The following is a 22,790-nucleotide window of genomic DNA, read 5'->3' on the forward strand; positions in this document are numbered from 1 at the left end:
TGTGGAGGTACTGGTTTTAGTCCAAGTAACGAGATGGTTGGTATTGCCCTGGTAGGCTTTCTTAAGCTTTTTGACTTTTCACCTGTATCTTCCATGTCTTTCTGAAAGTTTCACTGAGCAGCCGTATGTAGCTGAAAGGCTAGGTGCTATACAAGTGCATTTATTTTATTTTTTATTACCTAGTCACTTAAAATAATGCAAATATTTGTAATCTTGTTACAAACAACAGCCTAAACAAACATATTATCATTACTTTTCCCACCAGCCAAAAATATCTCAAAACATGACAATCCTTGAAAACTTGAATCCCTTACTTACTCTATATCTAATATTACAGATGGCGCGGAATTCATTTTGTCGGCTTCACTGTTATAGAAGAGGACTTTTCTGCTGCTGATGACAACGTAACTCTTCTTCCACCCATACTTCTTGATGTTGGAGCGACTTGGGACTGCCAACCAGCCCTCCATATGAGAGTCTGAAACAATGTGGGACATTCAACCGTAACTCCAAATCACATTCACTTCTTGCATACAACACCAAACAAGCAGCTATCATCTGACCCAGTTAATGATCAAATACTTTGCTGACCCACCTTGATTTTCCTCCAACACTGTATCTTCCATGCTACCACTGTTGACAGATGCGGAGTCCATGTTGGTAACGGAGAGTTTCTGCCGAAGCATTTCGATCTCTGAATCCTTGGCATCCATCTCCATGGTGAGTTTCTGGCGGATCTGGCTCTCCTCGTACACGATCTGCTGGGAGTCGGAGATGTCACGCTGCATCTTGGCCACCATCTGGTTGTACTTCTCCTTCTCCTGGACACAACAGCAGTAGAGTGTTAGTTGCAGTCAGTCTACATGGCCAACACATGGGAACCACCATGACCCATTCAGCGAGTACTTACCATGGTGAGCTCCTGCTGTAGTTTCCTCAGCTCCTTCTCCTTCTTCTTGAGGTCTGCCGCACTGGCCTTGCTGGACTTGTGGGGCTGGTACTCCTTGCGGTTCATGATTTCGGCCAGCTTGTTGACAGCCTGGATTTTCTTCATCCTTTCTTCATCCAGCTGTTTCTTCATCTTCTCCCATTCTGACTGCTTGGAATTTTGAGCCTCTGTGAACAGAAATATCACAGATCAGACACATAGCTTTTCACAAACACATCAAGGATGGGAGGCCCCGAAGATTGATTTGCATTTGACTGTACATGTGTTTTAATGTTTGGCAAACTATATGCATCAAAAGAACATAAAAGACCCATTATCACTGAGCAACTGATCCTATGATCCTAGCCTCAAAGTCACAACCATGGTCGGGTTTGGTTTGTGTGTTGTTAAACGCCACACTCAGCAACATTCCAGCTATATGACTTGGAATCTTGGAAACTCCTGCAAGAAGATCTCTTACAACAGAAGGTTAATCTGAAACAACTTTCTCAGACTGAGGTAAAGATCCACAAACCATCTGAAAGTTTCTTGATCCTCATGTTAAGATCATCATTTTCCTGCTTCAGCTTCTCAATGTTGTTAGCATAATCCCTCTTGGACTCCTCGATCTGAAACAGCACATAAATGTGGCATAACATCACCAGCACACTCAGCAAACCCGGTAAAGCAAACCCATGATATACAGTCGGAAATAATTGCTGGCAGTTTCATTACTGAGTCCAACTGTCCCAGCACTACATGGTGTGTCAAACGGTTCCAGCACTACATGGTGTGTCAAACTGTTCAAGCACTACATGGTGTGTCAAACTGTCCCAGCACTACATGGTGTGTCAAACGGTTCCAGCACTACATGGTGTGTCAAACTGTCCCAGCACTACATGGTGTGTCAAACGGTTCCAGCACTACATGGTGTGTCAAACTGTTCAAGCACTACATGGTGTGTCAAACTGTCCCAGCACTACATGGTGTGTCAAACAGTTCCAGCACTACATGGTGTGTCAAACTGTCAAAGCACTACATGGTGTGTCAAACTGTCAAAGCACTACATGGTGTGTCAAACTGTCCCAGCACTACATGGTGTGTCAAACGGTTCCAGCACTACATGGTGTGTCAAACTGTCAAAGCACTACATGGTGTGTCAAACTGTTCCAGCACTAGATGGTGTGTCAAACTGTCCCAGCACTACATGGTGTGTTAAACTGTCCCAGCACTACATGGTGTGTCAAACGGTTCCAGCACTACATGGTGTGTCAAACTGTCCCAGCACTACATGGTGTATGTACCTGGTGTATGTACCTGGTTGCCTCAGCACTATACTGTGTATGTACCTGGTTGCCCCTGCACTATACTGTGTATTTACCTGGTTGCCTCAGCACTATACTGTGTATGTACCTGGTTGCCCCTGCACTATACTGTGTATGTACCTGGTTGCCCCTGCACTATACTGTGTATGTACCTAGTTGCCTCAGCACTATACTGTGTATGTACCTGGTTGCCCCTGCACTATACTGTGTATGTACCTGGTTGCCCCTGCACTATACTGTGTATGTACCTGGTTGCCCCTGCACTATACTGTGTATATACCTGGTTGCCTCAGCACTATACTGTGTATGTACCTGGTTGCCCCTGCACTATACTGTGTATGTACCTGGTTGCCCCTGCACTATACTGTGTATGTACCTGGTTGCCCCTGCACTATACTGTGTATGTACCTGGTTGCCCCTGCACTATACTGTGTATGTACTTGGTTGCCCCTGCACTATACTGTGTATGTACCTGGTTGCCCCTGCACTATACTGTGTATGTACCTCTTGCCCCAGAACTATACTGTGTGTGTACCTGGTTGCCCCTGCACTATACAGCATGTACCTGGTTGCCCCTGCACTATACTGTGTATGTACCTGGTTGCCCCTGCACTATACTGTGTATGTACCTCTTGCCCCAGAACTATACTGTGTGTGTACCTGGTTGCCCCTGCACTATACAGCATGTACCTGGTTGCCCCTGCACTATACAGCGTGTGTACCTGGTTGCCCCTGCACTATACAGCGTGTGTACCTGGTTGCCCCAGGACTATACAGTGTGTGTACCTGGTTGCCCCTGCACTATACAGCGTGTACCTGGTTGCCCCTGCACTATACTGTGTGTGTATCTGGTTGCCCCTGCACTATTCAGTGTGTGTACCTGGTTGCCCCTGCACTATACAGTGTGTGTACCTGGTTGCCCCGGGACTATACAGTGTGTGTACCTGGTTGCCCCTGCACTATACAGTGTGTGTACCTGGTTGCCCCTGCACTATACAGCGTGTGTACCTGGTTGCCCCTGCACTATACAGTGTGTGTACCTGGTTGCCCCTGCACTATACAGTGTGTGTACCTGGTTGCCCCTGCACTATACAGTGTGTGTACCTGGTTGCCCCTGCACTATACAGTGTGTGTACCTGGTTGCCCCTGCACTATACAGTGTGTGTACCTGGTTGCCCCTGCACTATACAGTGTGTGTACCTGGTTGCCCCTGCACTATACAGCGTGTGTACCTGGTTGCCCCTGCACTATACAGCGTGTGTACCTGGTTGCCCCTGCACTATACAGTGTGTGTACCTGGCTGCCCCTGCACTATACACGTGTGTACCTGGTTGCCCCTGCACTATACAGTGTGTGTACCTGGTTGCCCCTGCACTATACACGTGTGTACCTGGTTGCCCCTGCACTATACAGCGTGTGTACCTGGTTGCCCCTGCACTATACAGTGTGTGTACCTGGCTGCCCCTGCACTATACACGTGTGTACCTGGTTGCCCCTGCACTATACAGTGTGTGAACCTGGTTGCCCCTGCACTATACAGCGTGTACCTGGTTGCCCCTGCACTATACAGTGTGTGTACCTGGTTGCCCCTGCACTATACAGCGTGTGTACCTGGTTGCCCCTGCACTATACAGCGTGTGTACCTGGTTGCCCCTGCACTATACAGCGTGTACCTGGTTGCCCCTGCACTATACAGCGTGTGTACCTGGTTGCCCCTGCACTATACAGCGTGTGTACCTGGTTGCCCCTGCACTATACAGCGTGTACCTGGTTTCCCTGGGACTATACTGTCTGTGTACCTGGTTGCCTCAGTACTATTCAGTGTGTGTACCTGGTTGCCCCTGCACTATACAGCGTGTGTACCTGGTTGCCCCTGCACTATACAGCGTGTACCTGGTTTCCCTGGGACTACACTGTCTGTGTACCTGGTTGCCTCAGTACTATTCAGTGTGTGTACCTGGTTGCCCCTGCACTACATACACCCTGCACTATACAGCATGTGTACCTGGTTGAGACTAAACTCCTTCTTGTTGAGCTCGGACTTGTGTCTGGACATAAGCTCCTTGATCTCCAGCTCCAACATGGTCTTCTCCTTCTCCACGTCTGACAGCTGCTCCTCCGCGATGGTCCGTGCCAGCTGCTCCGAGTCCGCCTTCGTCATGGCCAGCTGCAACTGTGCTAGGCAATGGTCCCTGTGCAGGAGACATTCAGGCCATTAGCTATAGCTATCTTAGCAGAGAGCCTACATGCTACAAGTACTTTCATTATTTACATTTCTTTACATTAATGTTCACACAAAACAAAGTACACGTCATTACCATTGAGGAGACCTGTTCAGGCTGTACATTGAGCTATTTGTCCATGAACCACCCACCAGATGACCCCTACTGTTGTGTGACTTACTTCTCTACAGTGAGTGTGTGGATGTCATTGTTGAGATCCTGTATCTGCTGTTTCTTCTCACTCAGGTCTTCCTTCAGCTCCTTCACCTGCGTCTTGTACAGCGACTGAAACACAAGCCAGACATCACACAACTACTTCCACAAAAACAAAAAACGCCAATCTTTTAAAATTTTAGTTTAACAACTTTCAATATCCATGATAAATAGGTCATGAAGCAAATATAGATAAATATAGATTAATATAGATTAATATAGATTAATATAGATTAATATAGATTAATATAGATTAATAATTAATTTAATTCATTCATTTTCACAGAATAGCTACAAGTACATACTGAATTATATTTTTACTTCAGAAATACTAAACATATGAACAATTAGTCCAGGAACTTCATATTTAATCTCTATATACAATACTTACAGAGAAGTAGCTTTCAGCCTCCAGCTGTTCGCTGATTTCCTTTAACTGAAGGTCGTTAACAGAGGCATCGCTGGAAGTAAAGATTAGATCGAGTAAATCCTGTGTCTCCACCTACTTCCTGTTTTGCCCACATATACCAACGTTACCCACTACTCCACAGTGTCATTACTTCCCATCTCTGCCATAACACCTTCATACTTACTCAGACTTCTTCCTCATATCTTCTTCCATGTTTCTCTTATCTTCCCGGTAGTCGGCAATTTCCTGGAAACATGAAGAATTTATCTAAGGTCATCACAAAATTATCTGCCTTCTGAATGTTGGTTGGTTGTTACAAAATCTTGTTCTACAGGGAATACAAGCCATAAGACATAGAGAACCAAACTCCATTGGACTGAAGTGAGGAACTGTCTTGTTTCAATCTGCTGCTGTCTACAAAACATCTGCTTTGTCAAGATGATACCTGTTGTCAAGAGAATGTCTGCTGGTGTCAAGAGAATGTCTGCTGGTGTCAAGAGAATGTCTGCTGTTGTCAAGAGAATGTCTGCTGTTGTTAAGAGAATATCTGCTGTTATCAAACAAATGTCTGCTTATGTCAAGAGAATGTATGCTGCTGCTGTTAAAAGAATGTCTGCTGCTGTCCAGAGAATGTCTGATCCAGTCTTCACACCGTCTGTTCCTATCTACAAAACATCTGATTCAGTGACTGAGTTCATAAGCCTAAAGTGACACCTCGTTTACCTTAAGCAGTTGTTTTTCTTTGGCCTTGGCTTTTGTAAGCTCCTGGTTCTGTGTCTTGAAATCTCCCTGCATGAGGTTCCTTCTCTGTACCTCCTGTTCAACCTGTAAGCCCAGGTTCCGGCACTGGAAAGACAACACAAGAGTGCCCATCAACAGGCCATACAAAGGTGGTCTCTTCTTCAGTAGAACTAATATGATCTGAGGCAAGATCTCTGCCGCTCATCGGAGTCATTGTGTACCTTACAGCTGGCTGCTTAGAATACAAACATTAAACATTATAGTTGAGAAATCTACATTTTCTCAAAACAATACATTCATCTCTCTCCCATAAAATGAACCCAATCCCAATCTCATGATATCACAGCTATATGACTGTGTTGAGTAGCTCAAAGTGTGGAACAGACTGAAATATACTTGATAGAATTGACACCATGGTACAAATGCAATCAGGCAGATCCCAAAATCTGACCCACTGATCCCCAGTTACTTAGTTCATACTGAACACAAGCTCCTAGTTTGCACTTTTCATTGGTGCTCCCCCACATGAGGTATTCCATGTACTATACATGCATTAGCAGTGGTCTAACATCATCCAATGTACAATACATGCTGGGCCCACACTGCTTTATAACATGGTTGAGACAAGATGCCCACCTTCTCTGTCTCTGCGCGGAGTTCGGCCTGTAATGATGTGATCCTCTGCTGCAGCTGTGTCAGGTCGACTGTCAGCTCACTGTTCCTCTTCTCACTGTCCAGGCAGCGCTGCTCCATGTTCTGTCGCACCACCCGCTCGTGGTCCAGCTTGCTCTGCATATCTGTAGTGCAACACACATGCCCCTGTCAGCCAGCGTCACCTTCCCCCTTCAGCACCCATACTAGTCTTAATAGCTTACAGAGTCTACCAGATCAACTTGGTCCCTTGGCATCATTCTCAGAATGAAATAATATTTGCTTTGACTTTGATAGATTAGAGGCTCTAGTCAAGAAAAGATAAAACAAAATATACCTGAAAAGTAAGTTCAATATGCAATACAGTTATCTCTCAAATAACACTCTCGTCCATAAAATCCCAAGGAGGATATAAGTATGATGTGACAGGAGATTTGTGAGTCAAAAGACCAATTCAGGCATGACAGTGTTGTGAGAGTCCCACCTTTCATAGCCTCCATGTTGGCTTCCTCTGTGGACATGAGGATATTCTTCTTGTCTGCATTGTAGCGAGCCACCGTCTCCTTGTGAGACTGGATCTCTCCCTCCAGTTTGCGGTAGAAGTTGTCTCTCTCAAGTTCCACATTGGCCACCCTCTGGCAATAGATTCACCAGTTGCATTACATCTCTACCTCTTCACAGTAAAAGACAAGGATGGAATGGATGCACTGGAAAAATAGTAATATTTGCATGCGGTGTTGGAACCTACCTTTTCTAATTGCACAACAATGCTCTGCTTTTTCTGCAGCTCTTGACCATTCATACGCTCCTTGTCCATCATCCTGTCCTTCTCGTTCTGCAGCCCTCGGATCCGATCTGCAAGGAAACAGGAACTGAGTATCTCCTGACACAGTTTAACTCTCACATCATAATCGGGCCCTTGCCATTGTGACCTCCTCCACCACATGTAAACATGGCTGCCACACATGATAGACCTATCACTGATACTGCTGAATATGTGATGCTTCATCACAGCAACCCCTCCAATGTGATTCTACATCACAGCAGCCCCCTCCAATCACAGCAGCCCCCTCCAATGTGATTCTACATCACAGCAGCCCCCTCCAATGTGATTCTACATCACAGCAGCCCCCTCCAATGTGATTCTACGTCACAGCAGCCCCCTCCAATGTGATTCTACATCACAGCAGCCCCCTTCAATGTGATTCTTCATCACAGCAGACCCCTCCAATGTGATTCTACATCACAGCAGCCCCCTTCAATGTGATTCTTCATCACAGCAGACCCCTCCAATGTGATTCTACATCACAGCAGCCCCCTTCAATGTGATTCTTCATCACAGCAGCCCCCTCCAATGTGATTCTACATCACAGCAGCCCCCTCCAATGTGATTCTACATCACAGCAGCCCCCTCCAATGTGATTCTACATCACAGCAGCCCCCTCCAATGTGATTCTACATCACAGCAGCCCCCTCCAATGTGATTCTACATCACAGCAGCCCCCTCCAATGTGATTCTACATCACAGCAGCCCCCTCCAATCACAGCAGCCCCCTTCAATGTGATTCTACATCACAGCAGCCCCCTCCAATGTGATTCTACATCACAGCAGCCCCCTCCAATGTGATTCTACATCACAGCAGCCCCCTTCAATGTGATTCTACATCACAGCAGCCCCCTTCAATGTGATTCCACATCACAGCAGCCCCCTCCAATGTGATTCTACATCACATCAGCCCCCTCCAATGTGATTCTACATTACAGCAGCCCCCTCCAATGTGATTCTACATCACAGCAGCCCCCTTCAATGTGATTCCACATCACAGCAGCCCCCTCCAATGTGATTCTACATCACAGCAGTCCCCTCCAATGTGATTCTACATCACAGCAGCCCCCTTCAATGTGATTCTTCATCACAGCAGCCCCCTCCAATCACAGCAGCCCCCTCCAATGTGATTCTACATCACAGCAGCCCCCTTCAATGTGATTCTACATCACAGCAGCCCCCTTCAATGTGATTCTTCATCACAGCAGCCCCCTCCAATCACAGCAGCCCCCTTCAATGTGATTCTACATCACAGCAGCCCCCTCCAATGTGATTCTACATCACAGCAGCCCCCTCCAATGTGATTCTACATCACAGCAGCCCCCTTCAATGTGATTCTACATCACAGCAGCCCCCTTCAATGTGATTCTTCATCACAGCAGCCCCCTCCAATCACAGCAGCCCCCTCCAATGTGATTCTACATCACAGCAGCCCCCTCCAATCACAGCAGCCCCCTTCAATGTGATTCTACATCACAGCAGCCCCCTTCAATGTGATTCTTCATCACAGCAGCCCCCTCCAATCACAGCAGCCCCCTCCAATGTGATTCTACATCACAGCAGCCCCCTCCAATGTGATTCTACATCACAGCAGCCCCCTCCAATGTGATTCCACATCACATCAGCCCCCTCCAATCACAGTAGCCCCCTTCAATGTGATTCTACATCACATCAGCTCCCCTGCTTACCATTGAGTTCCATGGTGTGTTCTGACTCGTGGTTGCGGTTGTTACGTTCCTGGTCCAAGGCTGCCTGGAGAGCCACCAGTTCCCGCTCCATGTTCTGCCTGGCATTGACCACCTCCATGTACTTGTTGTTGAGGTCTGTGTAGCCCTGCTCTGTCACCGTGTAGCGCTGCCACCAGACAACATGACAACATCTTAGTTCTTCATGCAACAAGGTAAGTCTCAGACAGCACCAACAATCAAATATCTTCTGCATAATAATTCAAGACCAATGGGGTGAGTGAGTTAATGTTTTTAACGCTGCAATCAAGTCTTGACCAGACCGAGCTGTGACTGAAACCATGAGCGGCAATCCATACTGGATGACATGTCATCAGAGGAGTCACTGTATCTGACCAACTCATCCCGTTAGCTCACTCCCTCGCCAAGCATAGGTTACTGCTGATCAATTCTAACCCAGAATCCAAGGTTGTGGGAACAAGAGTGTATAGCTTCTGTTTCAATGTGCCTGAAATATGGTTCACAAAGAGTTTGAAGATCAGTAGCAATCGAATCCTTCCAGAACTTCACAGTAATGACACATTGTACTGTGTGATGGGACTTACCTGTTGTAACTCGCTGTACGTTCTCTTGACCTTGTTTGTGTTTTCGGTTTCTGCTCGCAACTTATCACTCAGGTCTCCAACCTGCAACATAGCAAATATATGCATACATTGCCATCTTTCACGGGTTCATGTAGGCAGTTTGTTAAATAACATCACAACAAACAGGAAATACTGCATACTTTCTTTTTTTAAAGATATTAATTTGGGGATTACAATTTTGTTAACAATGTACTGCCCTGTCCGTAACATCTAATGATCAAATCACTAATTTCATGTAGAGCTACCAATATTAAACCTGGCCATATAAAGTACATCACACATTCTGCACACAAACAATGTGAGTTACCATCCTATTGTAAACTTCTGTTAAATATATGTAAAACAATGCTGTACTGACTGTTCTCTCCAGACTGGCCACTTTCTCGTTGTTCTGCATGCTGCTGGACGTCATCTGGGCACGGTAAGTCAGCTCATGCTCCAGCTTCTTGGATTGCTCCCTCATCAGATTCTCAGCCTTTAACTTCGCCTCGGCCTCCATTTCCAGTTTCCTCTGAAGCTGAAAACAGACAGACAATCTCTTGTTACAGGTACATATCTATTGCAACCTGCACATATGCAGTCTCTTGCAATGTGTGCATCAACACATCTTTTGTAACATTTACACAACTTCTTGTAACCCTTGCACAGATACAACTACTTGTCACATATACAAAGTCTCAAGTAGTGAGTGTATATTGTTTTCTGAAACATTCAATACTCCAGCTACATCACAGCAAAAAGCTTTCCAATCTAGCACACCAGTGGTTGATAGCATGAGCAACCCACCATGCCATCATGGTAAGACACCATTAGCCAGGATTCTCACTGGCCATCCGATCCTCACTTTAGGAGGCTCTTACGACAAGCAGGATGTGGACTCTTCCCAAAGGGCAATCAATTGTAACATGTACACAACTCAACCTTATGTTCTGTTTCCATTGCCTTTTCATAGCACAATGACAGTGTACAGCAGAGTTTGCAGCAGGTACATCATCTGATATCCAGCTGGCGTATCAACCAGTGCACCAGCAGTGACAAGCCTACCTCCTTCATGTCGTGTTTGACCATCGCCATCGCCCTCTCCATCTGCGTCAGATCCTTCTTGGCCATGGACTCCTCCTGAGACGCCCGGTTCAGATCCTCCACAGCATTCCTGCAACATGGCACACTCATCAACAAGCAGCAACAGAAGGCTTCTGTACATGAATCTCAAGGCCACAAAAGAACTTCTAGAATTCTCAAATGAAGAAAGGCTCAGTTAGGGATGACAAACTTACTGGCTCAACCATTTTGGCCAGAAAGGTTGATGACAATCTCAGATCCAAATAGTGAATTTTTTAAAATACCTATATTTTTTCTCAATGTCATCCTTGGACGCCACGAGCTGTTTAACTTGGTTCTCCAGGTGCCGAGAACTGTCATCTCCACCACCACTGCTGCTCCCCGGAACAATAGCGGCAGACTGTGGAGGGACATACATAATGTTACACTAACACCTCCATGTATCTGATCCACTGAATGAAGGGAAACATCACTTTCATAACGGGAGTCTTAATAAATTCCATAATGTTTACTCAAACACTAAATAATAATTGACACAACATTTCAATATTTCTACCAACAGAATGTTAGACAGAAAACACTAACTGTATCTCCTTCTGCTATTTCCCATCACGGGACAGCCAACTTTAAAGGTTGGATACTTTTGAAAATTGGGACTCTGAGATCAGACTGTTATACCAACTACCAATCATGTACTTATCACCATGACAACAACAATAACAGATCATCTGCCCCTTCACTCCCCTGAATGACACCATGCATGAGGGAACTACAACTAAGCTGCCCCGAGTACTGTGCGTACAGAGATGCATGCAGAGATGGATATACACATCCCACTTCCATCCAGTAGCTAGAGATACAGAATACATCACCTCTAAAGTGATCAAATCAACATTAGTAACTTTATCAAAGGATAAGACATTTGATCTCAGTATCATAACTTTAACTATATATGAAGCAAAACTATAATTGTTGTGAAAAAAAAGGCAAAAATGTCTGAGGTTCCCTTGTTCCCACAGATAATGTCGTGTGATGATGAAGGTAACAGCTATGTTATGAATAACTGCAAGTAAGTTGGTAATGCAGGTCTTGAAACCATACAAGAAGGCTACTAAGTGAGGCCATCAGGTCAAGAAACTATACAAGTTGGCTACTGAGTGAGGAATCTGGTCATAAAACTATACAAGTTGGCTACTGAGTGAGGCCATCAGGTCAAGAAACTATACAAGTTGGCTACTGAGTGAGGAATCTGGTCAAAAAACTATACAAGTTGGCTACTGAGTGAGGAATCTGGTCATAAAACTATACAAGTTGGCTACTGAGTGAGGCCATCAGGTCATGAAACTATACAAGTTGGCTCCTGTGTGAGGGATCTGGTCATAAAACTGTACAAGTTGGCTACTGAGTGAGGCAATCAGGTCATGAAACTATATAAGTTGACTACTATGTGAGGGATCTGGTCATAAAACTATACAAGTTGGCTACTGAGTGAGGCCATCAGGTCATAAAACTATACAAGTTGGCTACTGAGTGAGGAATCTGGTCATAAAACTATACAAGTTGGCTACTATACTGAGTGAGGCAATCAGGTCATGAAACTATACAAGTTGGCTACCGAGTGAGGGATCTGGTAATGAAACTGTACAAGTTGGCTACTGAATGAGGTCATCAGGTCCTGAAACTATACAAGTTGGCTACTGAGTGAGGTCATCAGGTCATGAAACTATACAAGTTGGCTACTGTGTAAAGGCAATCAGGTCATGAAACTATACAGTTGGCTACTGAGTGAGGCCATCAGGTCATGAAACTGTACAAGTTGGCTACTGAGTGAGGTCATCAGGTCATGAAACTATACAGGTTGGCTACTGAGAGGTATCAGGTCATGAAACTATACAAGTTGGCTACTGAGTGAGGCCATCAGGTCATGAAACTGTACAAGTTGGCTACTGTGTGAGGCCATCAGGTCATGAAACTATACAGTTGGCTACTGAGTGAGGCCATCAGGTCATGAAACTATACAAGTTGGCTACTGTGTGAGGGATCTGGTCATAAAACTATACAAGTCGGCTACTGTGTGAGGCCATCAGGTCATGAAGCTATACAAGTTGGCTACTGAGTGAGGCCATCAGGTCGTGAAGCTACCATATTACGGAGGCAAGGGAGTAAACTGACTTTAAAAGTCCAGTTTCCATCCTTGCCAAACTAGGCTGGAATTCCTGGTCTCTATCGTAGCGCCACCAGAAGCAATTACGAGTTATGTCCCTTCTTAGCCTCTCCTATAGACCAATCAGATTCCGCGTCTCGTATCACATGCATTTGCTTCAAACAAAAGAGTGGCTCCCAGTCAAGATGATCTGATAGATAATCAAGGTCTATATTGTTATAAAACGGGTCATACATCGTGAAATGCATCAAATCACGTGAGCACCTTGATTAAAAACATCAAAAGATTTGGAAAATATTTGTTGACAACAAGTTTGCGGTGCACATGTTTTGTAAATCCTGCAATCAACCGAAATCTGCAGGACAGTTTACAAACCGGATTTCGATTTCGGTGTGCGATTTTGATTGGACTATGCATAGACTTGTTAGTCCAGCCATAATACCTGCCTAGTTCGGCAAGGGTGGAAACTGGACATTTATAGTCAGTTAACTCTCTTACTTCGGGAAGATGTGAAACTACAAGTTGGCTACCACATGCGGCCATCAGGTCATGAAACATTACACATTGGCTACTATTTAAACATAGCCTCAATAGTTTTGAATATTGCTATAAGTAGTCATGAACAAGGAAAGAGCTACACATTTGCCACACACCACAAAACAATATCCCATGACACTGTGGGCCAGTAAATAGGCCCTATTATTCATAGTCTAATCATCTCGTGGGAAGTTCCACCCACCTGGCTCAGGTCAGTGATGACAGATTGTCATACCCTATCTGGCTAGTTCGGTGCAGGTTAGTTTGTAGATGACAATGAAATTACACGAAGAATCAGGATTTGACAGTGTCCATCTCATTTAAGTAAAATCTTTTAATCCAATACAATACCTATCTGCATGAAGATCTGAGGACATTTCCATAGAAGATCTCGTCTGATGAACCCTAAACAAACTTTGATGTGTGGCTTCTAATACGATTCGGCTTCATTTGTTTATGTTTGTCCCAATGCTTCATTCACGCGTGATGAAAATTTTGAAGCCTCAACACTAACTGTTAATATGTCATTTGACACTGTCTCCTGTGGATGCGTCCTCAGAGCTTGATGCATAGACATATCGTATCAGAGCAAATGATCTGATTTTGTTGAGATTGTGACAGTGTTGGTCTTCCACATGCATGGGATTTTAGTTTCTGAAGATTTGGTGTAAACGTGAGAGCCTAATGATTCTGGCAGATGAGAAAGAAAAGATGGTATGATATGATCAAGTTTCATGTAATACAAATGGAGTTAAACCCATACATATAATATGCAACCTCTATAGAGAGATAAGTTACAGAACTGACATTCAAATTCACGTACGCAGAACTACACCAACTTGTAGAAAGTGACGACATACATATACCATCAATAGAACATATTACAAAACAACTGGTTGGAATTTGAACTCATTGAAGCCAATATCAATGAGTTCACCTTCCTCATTTATCCATGCATGACAACAAAATGATATATCAAATTATCTGAAATGTTTTCTATTTGTCTTGGGTGTAGTAGTGCCAATTTGAATGCCATGTGAGGAGGGAGGACAGAATGCAGGGATGGATTATGAACAGTATACACCAGGCACTGTACAGCTGTGATAACTCACATCAACACAATCCTGGGGTAAAGAAAGAAATAATTCAACATGAATAATTTCACAAAACAGGTACATGTAAGTAAATAATGCACACAAGTTGATAGCAAATGTCATCTTAAACATTTCCACAAAAAATGGAGCTATTTCATTACATCATAACGATGTCCAATTACTGAACGCTTTGAGTACACACTTAGTTGGTAAAACTGTCAACTCTAAACTAAATCACAATAATTAATACTTACTGGAGGTGATGTTCCTGAGCACAGCAATCTGAAACATGACAGCAGACAGCATAAAGACAGCCACACATGAATGCGATCAGAAGTAACAAGTATACTGCCATAGCCAATATCAATAGCTGTGGACACAGATTTCTGGAGGGAACAAATAGTCCTTATAAGTGAACTTAAGTTGTGGTTATTTGAAATTAACAGAAGTGAATGAATGAGTTGGACTTAAGGCCGCTTTGAACAGTATTCCAGTCATATCATGGCATGTCAGCTTGACATGAAAGCCGCAAGTGATGCAGGTCTCAGACGCTTACCACTAGGTGAAATCAACGAGCACAGGTATGTTGCTGACAAACCTAGAAACATTATCAGGGAGAAGCAGGATTCCAACCCACGATCAAAGGTTTGGGGCGTGGCCAAGGGATGCAACTCTGCGAAATGCTGTGCCTTAGATGACTGGGCCACCCGTGAGAGAAACAAGCCTACACCTACAGGCCTGAACATGTGTCCGGTGACTTACTGGTATTCTTTGTTATATGTAAATCCTATAAAGGGCAGATGGTTGCCAGCAAATGCTTTTAGTGGCTGGAAGTTTTCTTGTGGTGTGTCCTCCTTCTCAATGTCATCAAAGTTGCTGGTGTCTATGTCACTTGACAGCTCCGGTACAACGGGCGGGGCACCTAGCAATAGAGAGAGAGGGTCAGTGATGTCTACACAGTTGTGTCATAGCCTGACAGGGGCACATACATCACAATAGCAGGGAATGTCAGATAACAATGTTATGTCACATTAGACAGTGGTATGTTAGGTCACATGTGACAGTTGTAGGTCAGGTCACATGAGACAGTGGTATGTTAGGTCACATGTGACAGTGGTAGGTCAGGTCACAGGTGACCATGGTATGTCAGCTCAAATGAGACAGTGGTATGTCAGGTCACAGGTGACCGTGGTATGTCAGGTCACTACAGACAGTGGTATAACAGGTCTCTACAGACAGTGGTATGACAGTTCACAGGTCACCGTGGTATGTCAGGTCACTTCAGACAGTGATATGTCAGGTCTCTACAGACAGTGGTATGACAGTTCACAGGTGACAGTTGTATGTCAGGTCACAGGTGACCGTGGTATGTCAGGTCACTTCAGACAGTGGTATGTCAGGTCACTTCAGACAGTGGTATGTCAGGTCACTTCAGTCAGTGGTATGTCAGGTCACAGGTGACCGTGGTATGTCAGGTCACAGGTGACCGTGGTATGTCAGGTCACTTCAGACAGTGGTATGTCAGGTCACTTCAGACAGTGGTATGTCAGGTCACTTCAGACAGTGGTATGTCAGGTCACTTCAGTCAGTGGTATGTCAGGTCACAGGTGACCGTGGTATGTCAGGTCACAGGTGACCGTGGTATGTCAGGTCACAGGTGACCGTGGTATGTCAGGTCACAGGTGACCGTGGTATGTCAGGTCACAGTGGTATGTCAGGTCACTTCAGACAGTGGTATGTCAGGTCACTTCAGACAGTGGTATGTCGGGACACTTCAGACAGTGGTATGTCAGGTCACAGGTGACAGTAGTATGTCAGGTCACAGGTGACCGTGGTATGTCAGGTCACTTCAGACAGTGGTATGTCGGGACACTTCAGACAGTGGTATGTCAGGTCACTTCAGACAGTGGTATGTCGGGACACTTCAGACTGTGGTATGTCAGGTCACAGTGGTATGTCAGGTCACTTCAGACAGTGGTATGTCAGGTCACTTCAGACAGTGGTATGTCGGGACACTTCAGAGAGTGGTATGTCAGGTCACTTCAGACAGTAGTATGTCAGGTCACAGGTGACCGTGGTATGTCAGGTCACTTCAGACTGTGGTATGTCGGGACACTTCATACTGTGGTATGTCAGGTCACAGTGGTATGTCAGGTCACTTCAGACAGTGGTATGTCAGGTCACTTCAGACAGTGGTATGTCGGGACACTTCAGACAGTGGTATGTCAGGTCACAGGTGACAGTGGTATGTCAGGTCACAGGTGACCGTGGTATGTCAGGTCACAGGTGACAGTGGTATGACAGGTCACAGGTGACAGTAGTATGACAGGTCACAGGTGACCGTGGTATGACAGGTCACAGGTGACAGTGGTATGACAGGTCACAGGTGACAGTGGTATGACAGGTCACAGGTGACCATGGTATGTCAGGTCACAGGTGACCGTGGTATGTCAGGTCACAGGTGACCGTGGTATGACAGGTCACAGGTGACCGTGGTATGTCAGGTCACAGGTGACCGTGGTATGTCAGGTCACTTCAGACAATGGTATGACAGGTCACAGGTGACCATGGTATGACAGGTCACAGGTGACCGTGGTATGTCAGGTCACTTCAGACAATGGTATGACAGGTCACAGGTGACCGTGGTATGTCAGGTCACAGGTGAATGGGTATGTCAGGTCACAGGTCACAGTGGTATGTCAGGTCACAGGTCACCGTGGTATGTCAGGTCACAGGTCACTGTGGTATGACAGGTCACAGGTGACCGTGGTATGACAGGTCACAGGTGACCGTGGTATGTCAGGTCACTTCAGACAGTGGTATGTCAGGTCACAGTGGTATGTCAGGTCACAGTGGTATGTCAGGTCACTTCAGACAGTGGTATGTCAGGTCACTTCAGACAGTGGTATGTCAGGTCACAGGTGACTGTGGTATGTTAGGTCACAGTGGTATGTCAGGTCACTTCAGACAGTGGTATGTCAGGTCACTTCAGACAGTGGTATGTCAGGTCACAGGTGACAGTGGTATGTCAGGTCACTTCAGACAGTGGTATGTCAGGTCACAGGTGACAGTGGTATGTCAGGTCACAGGTGACAGTGGTATGTCAGGTCACAGGTGACAGTGGTATGTCAGGTCACTTCAGACAGTGGTATGTCAGGTCACAGGTGACAGTAGTATGTCAGGTCACAGGTGACCGTGGAATGTCAGGTCACTTCAGACAGTGGTATGTCAGGTCACAGTGGTATGTCAGGTCACAGTGGTATGTCAGGTCACAGTGGTATGTCAGGTCACTTCAGACAGTGGTATGTCAGGTCACTTCAGACAGTGGTATTTCAGGTCACAGGTGACTGTGGTATGTCAGGTCACAGTGGTATGTCAGGTCACTTCAGACAGTGGTATGTCAGGTCACTTCAGACAGTGGTATGTCAGGTCACTTCAGACAGTGGTATGTCAGGTCACAGGTGACCGTGGTATGTCAGGTCACAGGTGACCGTGGTATGTCAGGTCACTTCAGACAGTGGTATGTCAGGTCACTTCAGACAGTGGTATGTCAGGTCACAGTGGTATGTCAGGTCACAGGTGACCGTGGTATGTCAGGTCACAGGTGACAGTGGTATGTCAGGTCACTTCAGACTGTGGTATGTCAGGTCACTTCAGACAGTGGTATGTCAGGTCACAGTGGTATGTCAGGTCACAGGTGACCGTGGTATGTCAGGTCACAGGTGACCGTGGTATGTCAGGTCACAGGTGACAGTGGTATGTCAGGTCACTTCAGACAGTGGTATGTCAGGTCACAGTGGTATGTCAGGTCACAGGTGACCGTGGTATGTCAGGTCACAGGTGACCGTGGTATGTCAGGTCACAGGTGACAGTGGTATGTTAGGTCACTTCAGACAGTGGTATGTCAGGTCACAGGTGACAGTGGTATGTCAGGTCATAAGTGACTGTGGTATCTCAGGCCATATGCATCATGTTAACTTCTACCATTGTAGTATTTTCATTGTCATGTAACTTTAATGTTGAACTATCTTGACAACAGTACAAGTTAGAAACAGCAGTACATTGGACATCAATGTTACTCACTTTTTCTCATACTGTCCCATGTGCAGTTCTCGTCTCTAAAGAAGGGGTGTCTTTTGATTTCATCTACACCATTTCGTCCTAGCCGCTCTGTTCTGTAAGCACATAAAACATATAAGTTGTTTTCCTGCATCATCAAGTGCAACACAGTCACATCACAGCAGTCAGAGATTGGTCTGACAGAAACACCTGTTTCAGATCAGAAGAAAATAGCACTGTTAACATCAGGGTATGAAACTCCCAAAATTTTCAGCCAGACCACAGGACTGGCTAGCTGAAATACTTGCCAGCCCTGACCAAAACCTGCCTGCCCACTATAATCATATGTTTCTCAGGATAAGCTAACGGGGTTTCTTTTTGGTTACATTTTATCATTCATCTTTACATGTGAATTAATGATTATCATCGGGAAATATTTAGAATATTGTCACATATGAAATATGACCCGACCGTCGGGCAGGGGGATTTGAAAATCTGGCAGCCCGAGTTGAAATCAACCCGTCTCGGACGGTCGGGCAGGCAGGTATTTTGAACACTGTTAACATACAATATTGGTGCTTCCTGGTTTTAAAGTCACCTATGAGGTTGAGGTTGCTGGGACAATGACTCACCTATCAGTTAGGAAGGCACATATAATACTCTTAGCTTGGTCTGACATGTCCACATCAGGGGGGAACTGCAGAGATCGGGCATGGTCCATGATCTTGCCATATGTGCCCACAAGGGAGTCAGCGTAGAAAGGTGTGTCACCTGATGAAAATAAGCCATCTCAGAAAAGCTCCATACTTAAAAACTGGTGATATCATAATTACATAAGGCTTTGTTTCCTTCTATTTCTTGTCTTTGTTTATTGTCACTGCTAATTAACACAGATGAACGAGTGAGTGAGTTGAACAAGTTATATAACAGCATCTCATAATGAGGTTGATTTGCAATGCTCATTGTGGGACTGAATTAAGATAATAAAAAGTAATGCAACATTGGGGCCAGTCTACATGTGTTTGACCCAGGGGTCCGGAAACCGTCATATGCGCCGGATATGTCCGATTGGGAATCTCAAATGTCCGGTTTAAAATATTGCTTACCGGACATTTAAATTTTCTGTCCGGACATTTTAAAAAGTATTGTCCGGACATTCTTAAATTTTGACCGGACGTGATCAACAGTTAGGACTGAGCAGTTTCTGTCTGCAGTTGTAACACAATGAAGATTATCTACACTGACAAGCTTTGTTTGTTATGATTGCTGTAAATACATCGTACCTACATGATAGTCCAATCGGTCAATCACTGTAATAGGCAACAAACTGAGTTGACACTGATTAATCGAGGATTTATTACTGAGAACATCTTGTTAATTTGAGTGAAAGGTGTTTACAACTGTACAAATACCTTGCATCATCGATGTACCTCATTATCCTCACAATGCTACGATACGTAACCTCAGACAAAAAGCGAATGCGTGACGACAGCCAGTCGACCGATGCAGATCAGTCGAGCCAAACCCTCAAAGTCTGGACGATCATTTTGTAAGTCGTGGCTAACGACTTTCACTTGGTTGACATACAATGAGGATTTGCAGATTTTATTGTTTTCAGTAGCTAGTCGTATATTGAATCTTGATTGACCACCATTTTACTTTCTGTGACGATCGATATCAAAAAATTTGATGGTCAATAATTAAGTACAGATGAAAAAAGTATTCAAATTACTATTGCTATCACTTATATTTTAGTATTTGTGATTATATTATCTGTCTTGTTTTTAAATAATCTTCAGTTTTAAAAAAACCTTTTCCCGTGAGGTCACGTGTTAAGCAACTATGGGATAATAGTCTCGATCCAAATGTTACAACGCGTACACTTGAGCAGACTCATGAATATAACTCATGAATATTAATAAGACCGTTCATACGTTAACAGATCGTTATTATAACAGAAACAAACGTATGTTTTCCATGTATATCTAAATTTATCAAATATTATTTGTTATTAATTGTCCGGTGAATAAAACAATTTAAATTGAAACAGTTCATAATTCATAATATTATGAATACGTAACAACTTGTAATGTGTGTGAAAAGTCGTACTAAAATACGCTATTTGAAGGGGGCGTGGCCTAAAATGCAAATGTCCGATTGGGATTTAAAATTTTCCGGAACCCCTGGTTTGACCATGTAAGTAATGAGAAAAAGTTATTCTGTGTGGCTTTCTGAGGCTACTGACCAACAAGCATCTCATAGAGGAAGACTCCGACTGACCACCAGTCACACTCGCGGCCGTACAGCCCCTCCCCACCCTGTGACTTGAGCACCTCCGGGGAGATGTAGTCCGGTGTCCCTACCGCTGTGTCCGACCGAACCAGACCGTCCTGCAACAAGTATGCCCAAGTAACAACAACTGGTAGCCTTGTGCATGGTACAGCACAGCACAACACACAGTACAATTTCTTTCAATGTTAATTACATCGCTAGCCATCACTTTGGGTACAATGTCTGGCACTAAAACAATACTGACAGAGCCTTATACTGATTGACACATGAATGAGAAATCTCAACTACCACTTAGTTACTAATGTAAACAGTGTTTAATACCACAGGGTCTGCTGTAGAAGTTGCCATTCTTTTAGTCAGTCAGTTTTATTATTTGGAATAATATTTGTTTGAAGCACAAGAAGAATGTTTGCACAGTTAATTCTGACTCTCATATCAGAATCCATTTTACACACTTCCTCTAAGACACACAACACCGTTGCCACACAATGGTGTACTGAGAACCTGGGGGCTCCGGTACATGACCACAGGGGTTGCATGAGCTGCAGGACATCGAGTAAGTTATTGGGACTGCACTTTAGAGGGCTACAAACTAATGTGGTATTAAATTATAGTGTCACTAACCGCATCCATCCTCATACAGGTGCCAAAGTCAGCCAGTTTGAGGTGACCAGCACCATCCAGCAACATGTTGTCTGGCTTCACATCCCTGCAACATAGGAACTGACAGTGAGCTACACATCTCTCTCACCTTCAATCCTATAATAATAAGGCTGTGTGTCTTCACCTGATGCAGAGCATTGAGAACTGGTCAGCTACTCTATTGTAAGTAACCATAAAAGTAAAACACACTCTACCCTATGGACCTGGTGAAGTCTTATACTAGTTAGAGACCGGTGGGGCTCTTTGGAAAGTGGGGCATTTGGACATGGGGCCTTAGGGACATGGTGGGGCCCTATGGACATAGTGGGGCCTTGTGGACATGATGGCGTCTTATGGAGATGGTGGGGCCTTATAGACTGGTGGGGACCTATGGACATAGTGGGGCCCTGTGGACATGATGGGGTCCTATGGAGATGGTGGGGCCTTATAGACTGGTGGGGACCTATGGACATAGTGGGGCCCTGTGGACATGATGGCGTCTTATGGAGATGGTGGGGCCTTAGGGACATGGTGGGGCCCTATGGACATAGTGGGGCCTTGTGGACATGATGGGGTCCTATGGAGATAGTGGGGCCTTATAGACTGGTGGGGACCTATGGACATAGTGGGGCCCTGTGGACATGATGGCGTCTTATGGAGATGGTGGGGCCTTAGGGACATGGTGGGGCCCTATGGACATAGTGGGGCCTTGTGGACATGATGGGGTCCTATGGAGATAGTGGGGCCTTATAGACTGCTGGGGCCAAATGGACATAGTGGGGCCCTGTGCACATGATGGGGTCCTATGGAGATGGTGGGGCCTTATAGACTGGTGGGGCCCTATGGACAAAGTGGGGCCCTGTGGACATGATGGCGTCTTATGGAGATAGTGGGGCCTTATAGACTGGTGGGGACCTATGGACATAGTGGGGCCCTGTGCACATGATGGGGTCCTATGGAGATAGTGGGGCCTTATAGACTGCTGGGGCCAAATGGACATAGTGGGGCCCTGTGGACATGATGGCGTCTTATGGAGATGGTGGGGCCTTACAGACTGGTGGGGCCCTATGGACATAGTGGGGCCTTGTGGACATGATGGGGTCCTATGGAGATGGCGGGGCCTTATAGACTGGTGGGGACCTATGAACATAGTGGGGCCCTGTGGACATGATGGGGTCCTATGGAGATAGTGGGGCCTTATAGACTGGTGGGGCCCTATGGACATAGTGGGGCCCTGTGGACATGATGGGGTCCTATGGAGATAGTGGGGCCTTATAGATTGGTGGGGACCTATGG

General features: G+C 45.2%; 1 protein-coding gene across 9 annotated transcripts in view; it reads right to left on the reverse strand.

Annotated features, from left to right (window-relative positions):
• LOC124111882 (rho-associated protein kinase 2-like) overlaps positions 1-22,790 on the reverse strand; it is a 75,736-nt gene that overhangs the window by 18,192 nt on the left and 34,754 nt on the right. For 8 of the 9 annotated variants that reach the window (XR_007222238.1, XR_007222236.1, XR_007222234.1 and 5 more), the window contains exons 7-30: positions 21,477-21,561; positions 20,806-20,950; positions 19,193-19,331; positions 18,585-18,676; positions 15,264-15,423; positions 14,756-14,783; positions 14,520-14,531; positions 10,991-11,106; positions 10,689-10,797; positions 10,003-10,161; positions 9,606-9,686; positions 9,004-9,169; positions 7,238-7,344; positions 6,974-7,124; positions 6,475-6,635; positions 5,821-5,943; positions 5,282-5,343; positions 5,080-5,149; positions 4,657-4,760; positions 4,259-4,445; positions 1,464-1,557; positions 911-1,116; positions 596-821; positions 319-478 (exon numbers count right to left, since the gene is read on the reverse strand). Coding sequence is in view for 2 of the 9 variants with exons in the window: in XM_046471756.2 (XP_046327712.2) it covers positions 319-478; positions 596-821; positions 911-1,116; positions 1,464-1,557; positions 4,259-4,445; positions 4,657-4,760; positions 5,080-5,149; positions 5,282-5,343; positions 5,821-5,943; positions 6,475-6,635; positions 6,974-7,124; positions 7,238-7,344; positions 9,004-9,169; positions 9,606-9,686; positions 10,003-10,161; positions 10,689-10,797; positions 10,991-11,106; positions 14,520-14,531; positions 14,756-14,783; positions 15,264-15,423; positions 18,585-18,676; positions 19,193-19,331; positions 20,806-20,950; positions 21,477-21,561 (2,943 nt within the window). In the remaining 7 variants the exon portion in view is untranslated. The remainder of the gene's footprint in view (positions 1-318; positions 479-595; positions 822-910; positions 1,117-1,463; positions 1,558-4,258; positions 4,446-4,656; positions 4,761-5,079; positions 5,150-5,281; positions 5,344-5,820; positions 5,944-6,474; positions 6,636-6,973; positions 7,125-7,237; positions 7,345-9,003; positions 9,170-9,605; positions 9,687-10,002; positions 10,162-10,688; positions 10,798-10,990; positions 11,107-14,519; positions 14,532-14,755; positions 14,784-15,263; positions 15,424-18,584; positions 18,677-19,192; positions 19,332-20,805; positions 20,951-21,476; positions 21,562-22,790) is intronic. The other variant, XM_046471757.2, reaches the window with a different exon arrangement.

The sequence above is a fragment of the Haliotis rufescens genome, unplaced genomic scaffold (assembly GCF_023055435.1).
Source record: "Haliotis rufescens isolate VD_foot unplaced genomic scaffold, xgHalRufe1.0.p SCAF_2, whole genome shotgun sequence".
Taxonomy (NCBI): domain Eukaryota; kingdom Metazoa; phylum Mollusca; class Gastropoda; order Lepetellida; family Haliotidae; genus Haliotis; species Haliotis rufescens.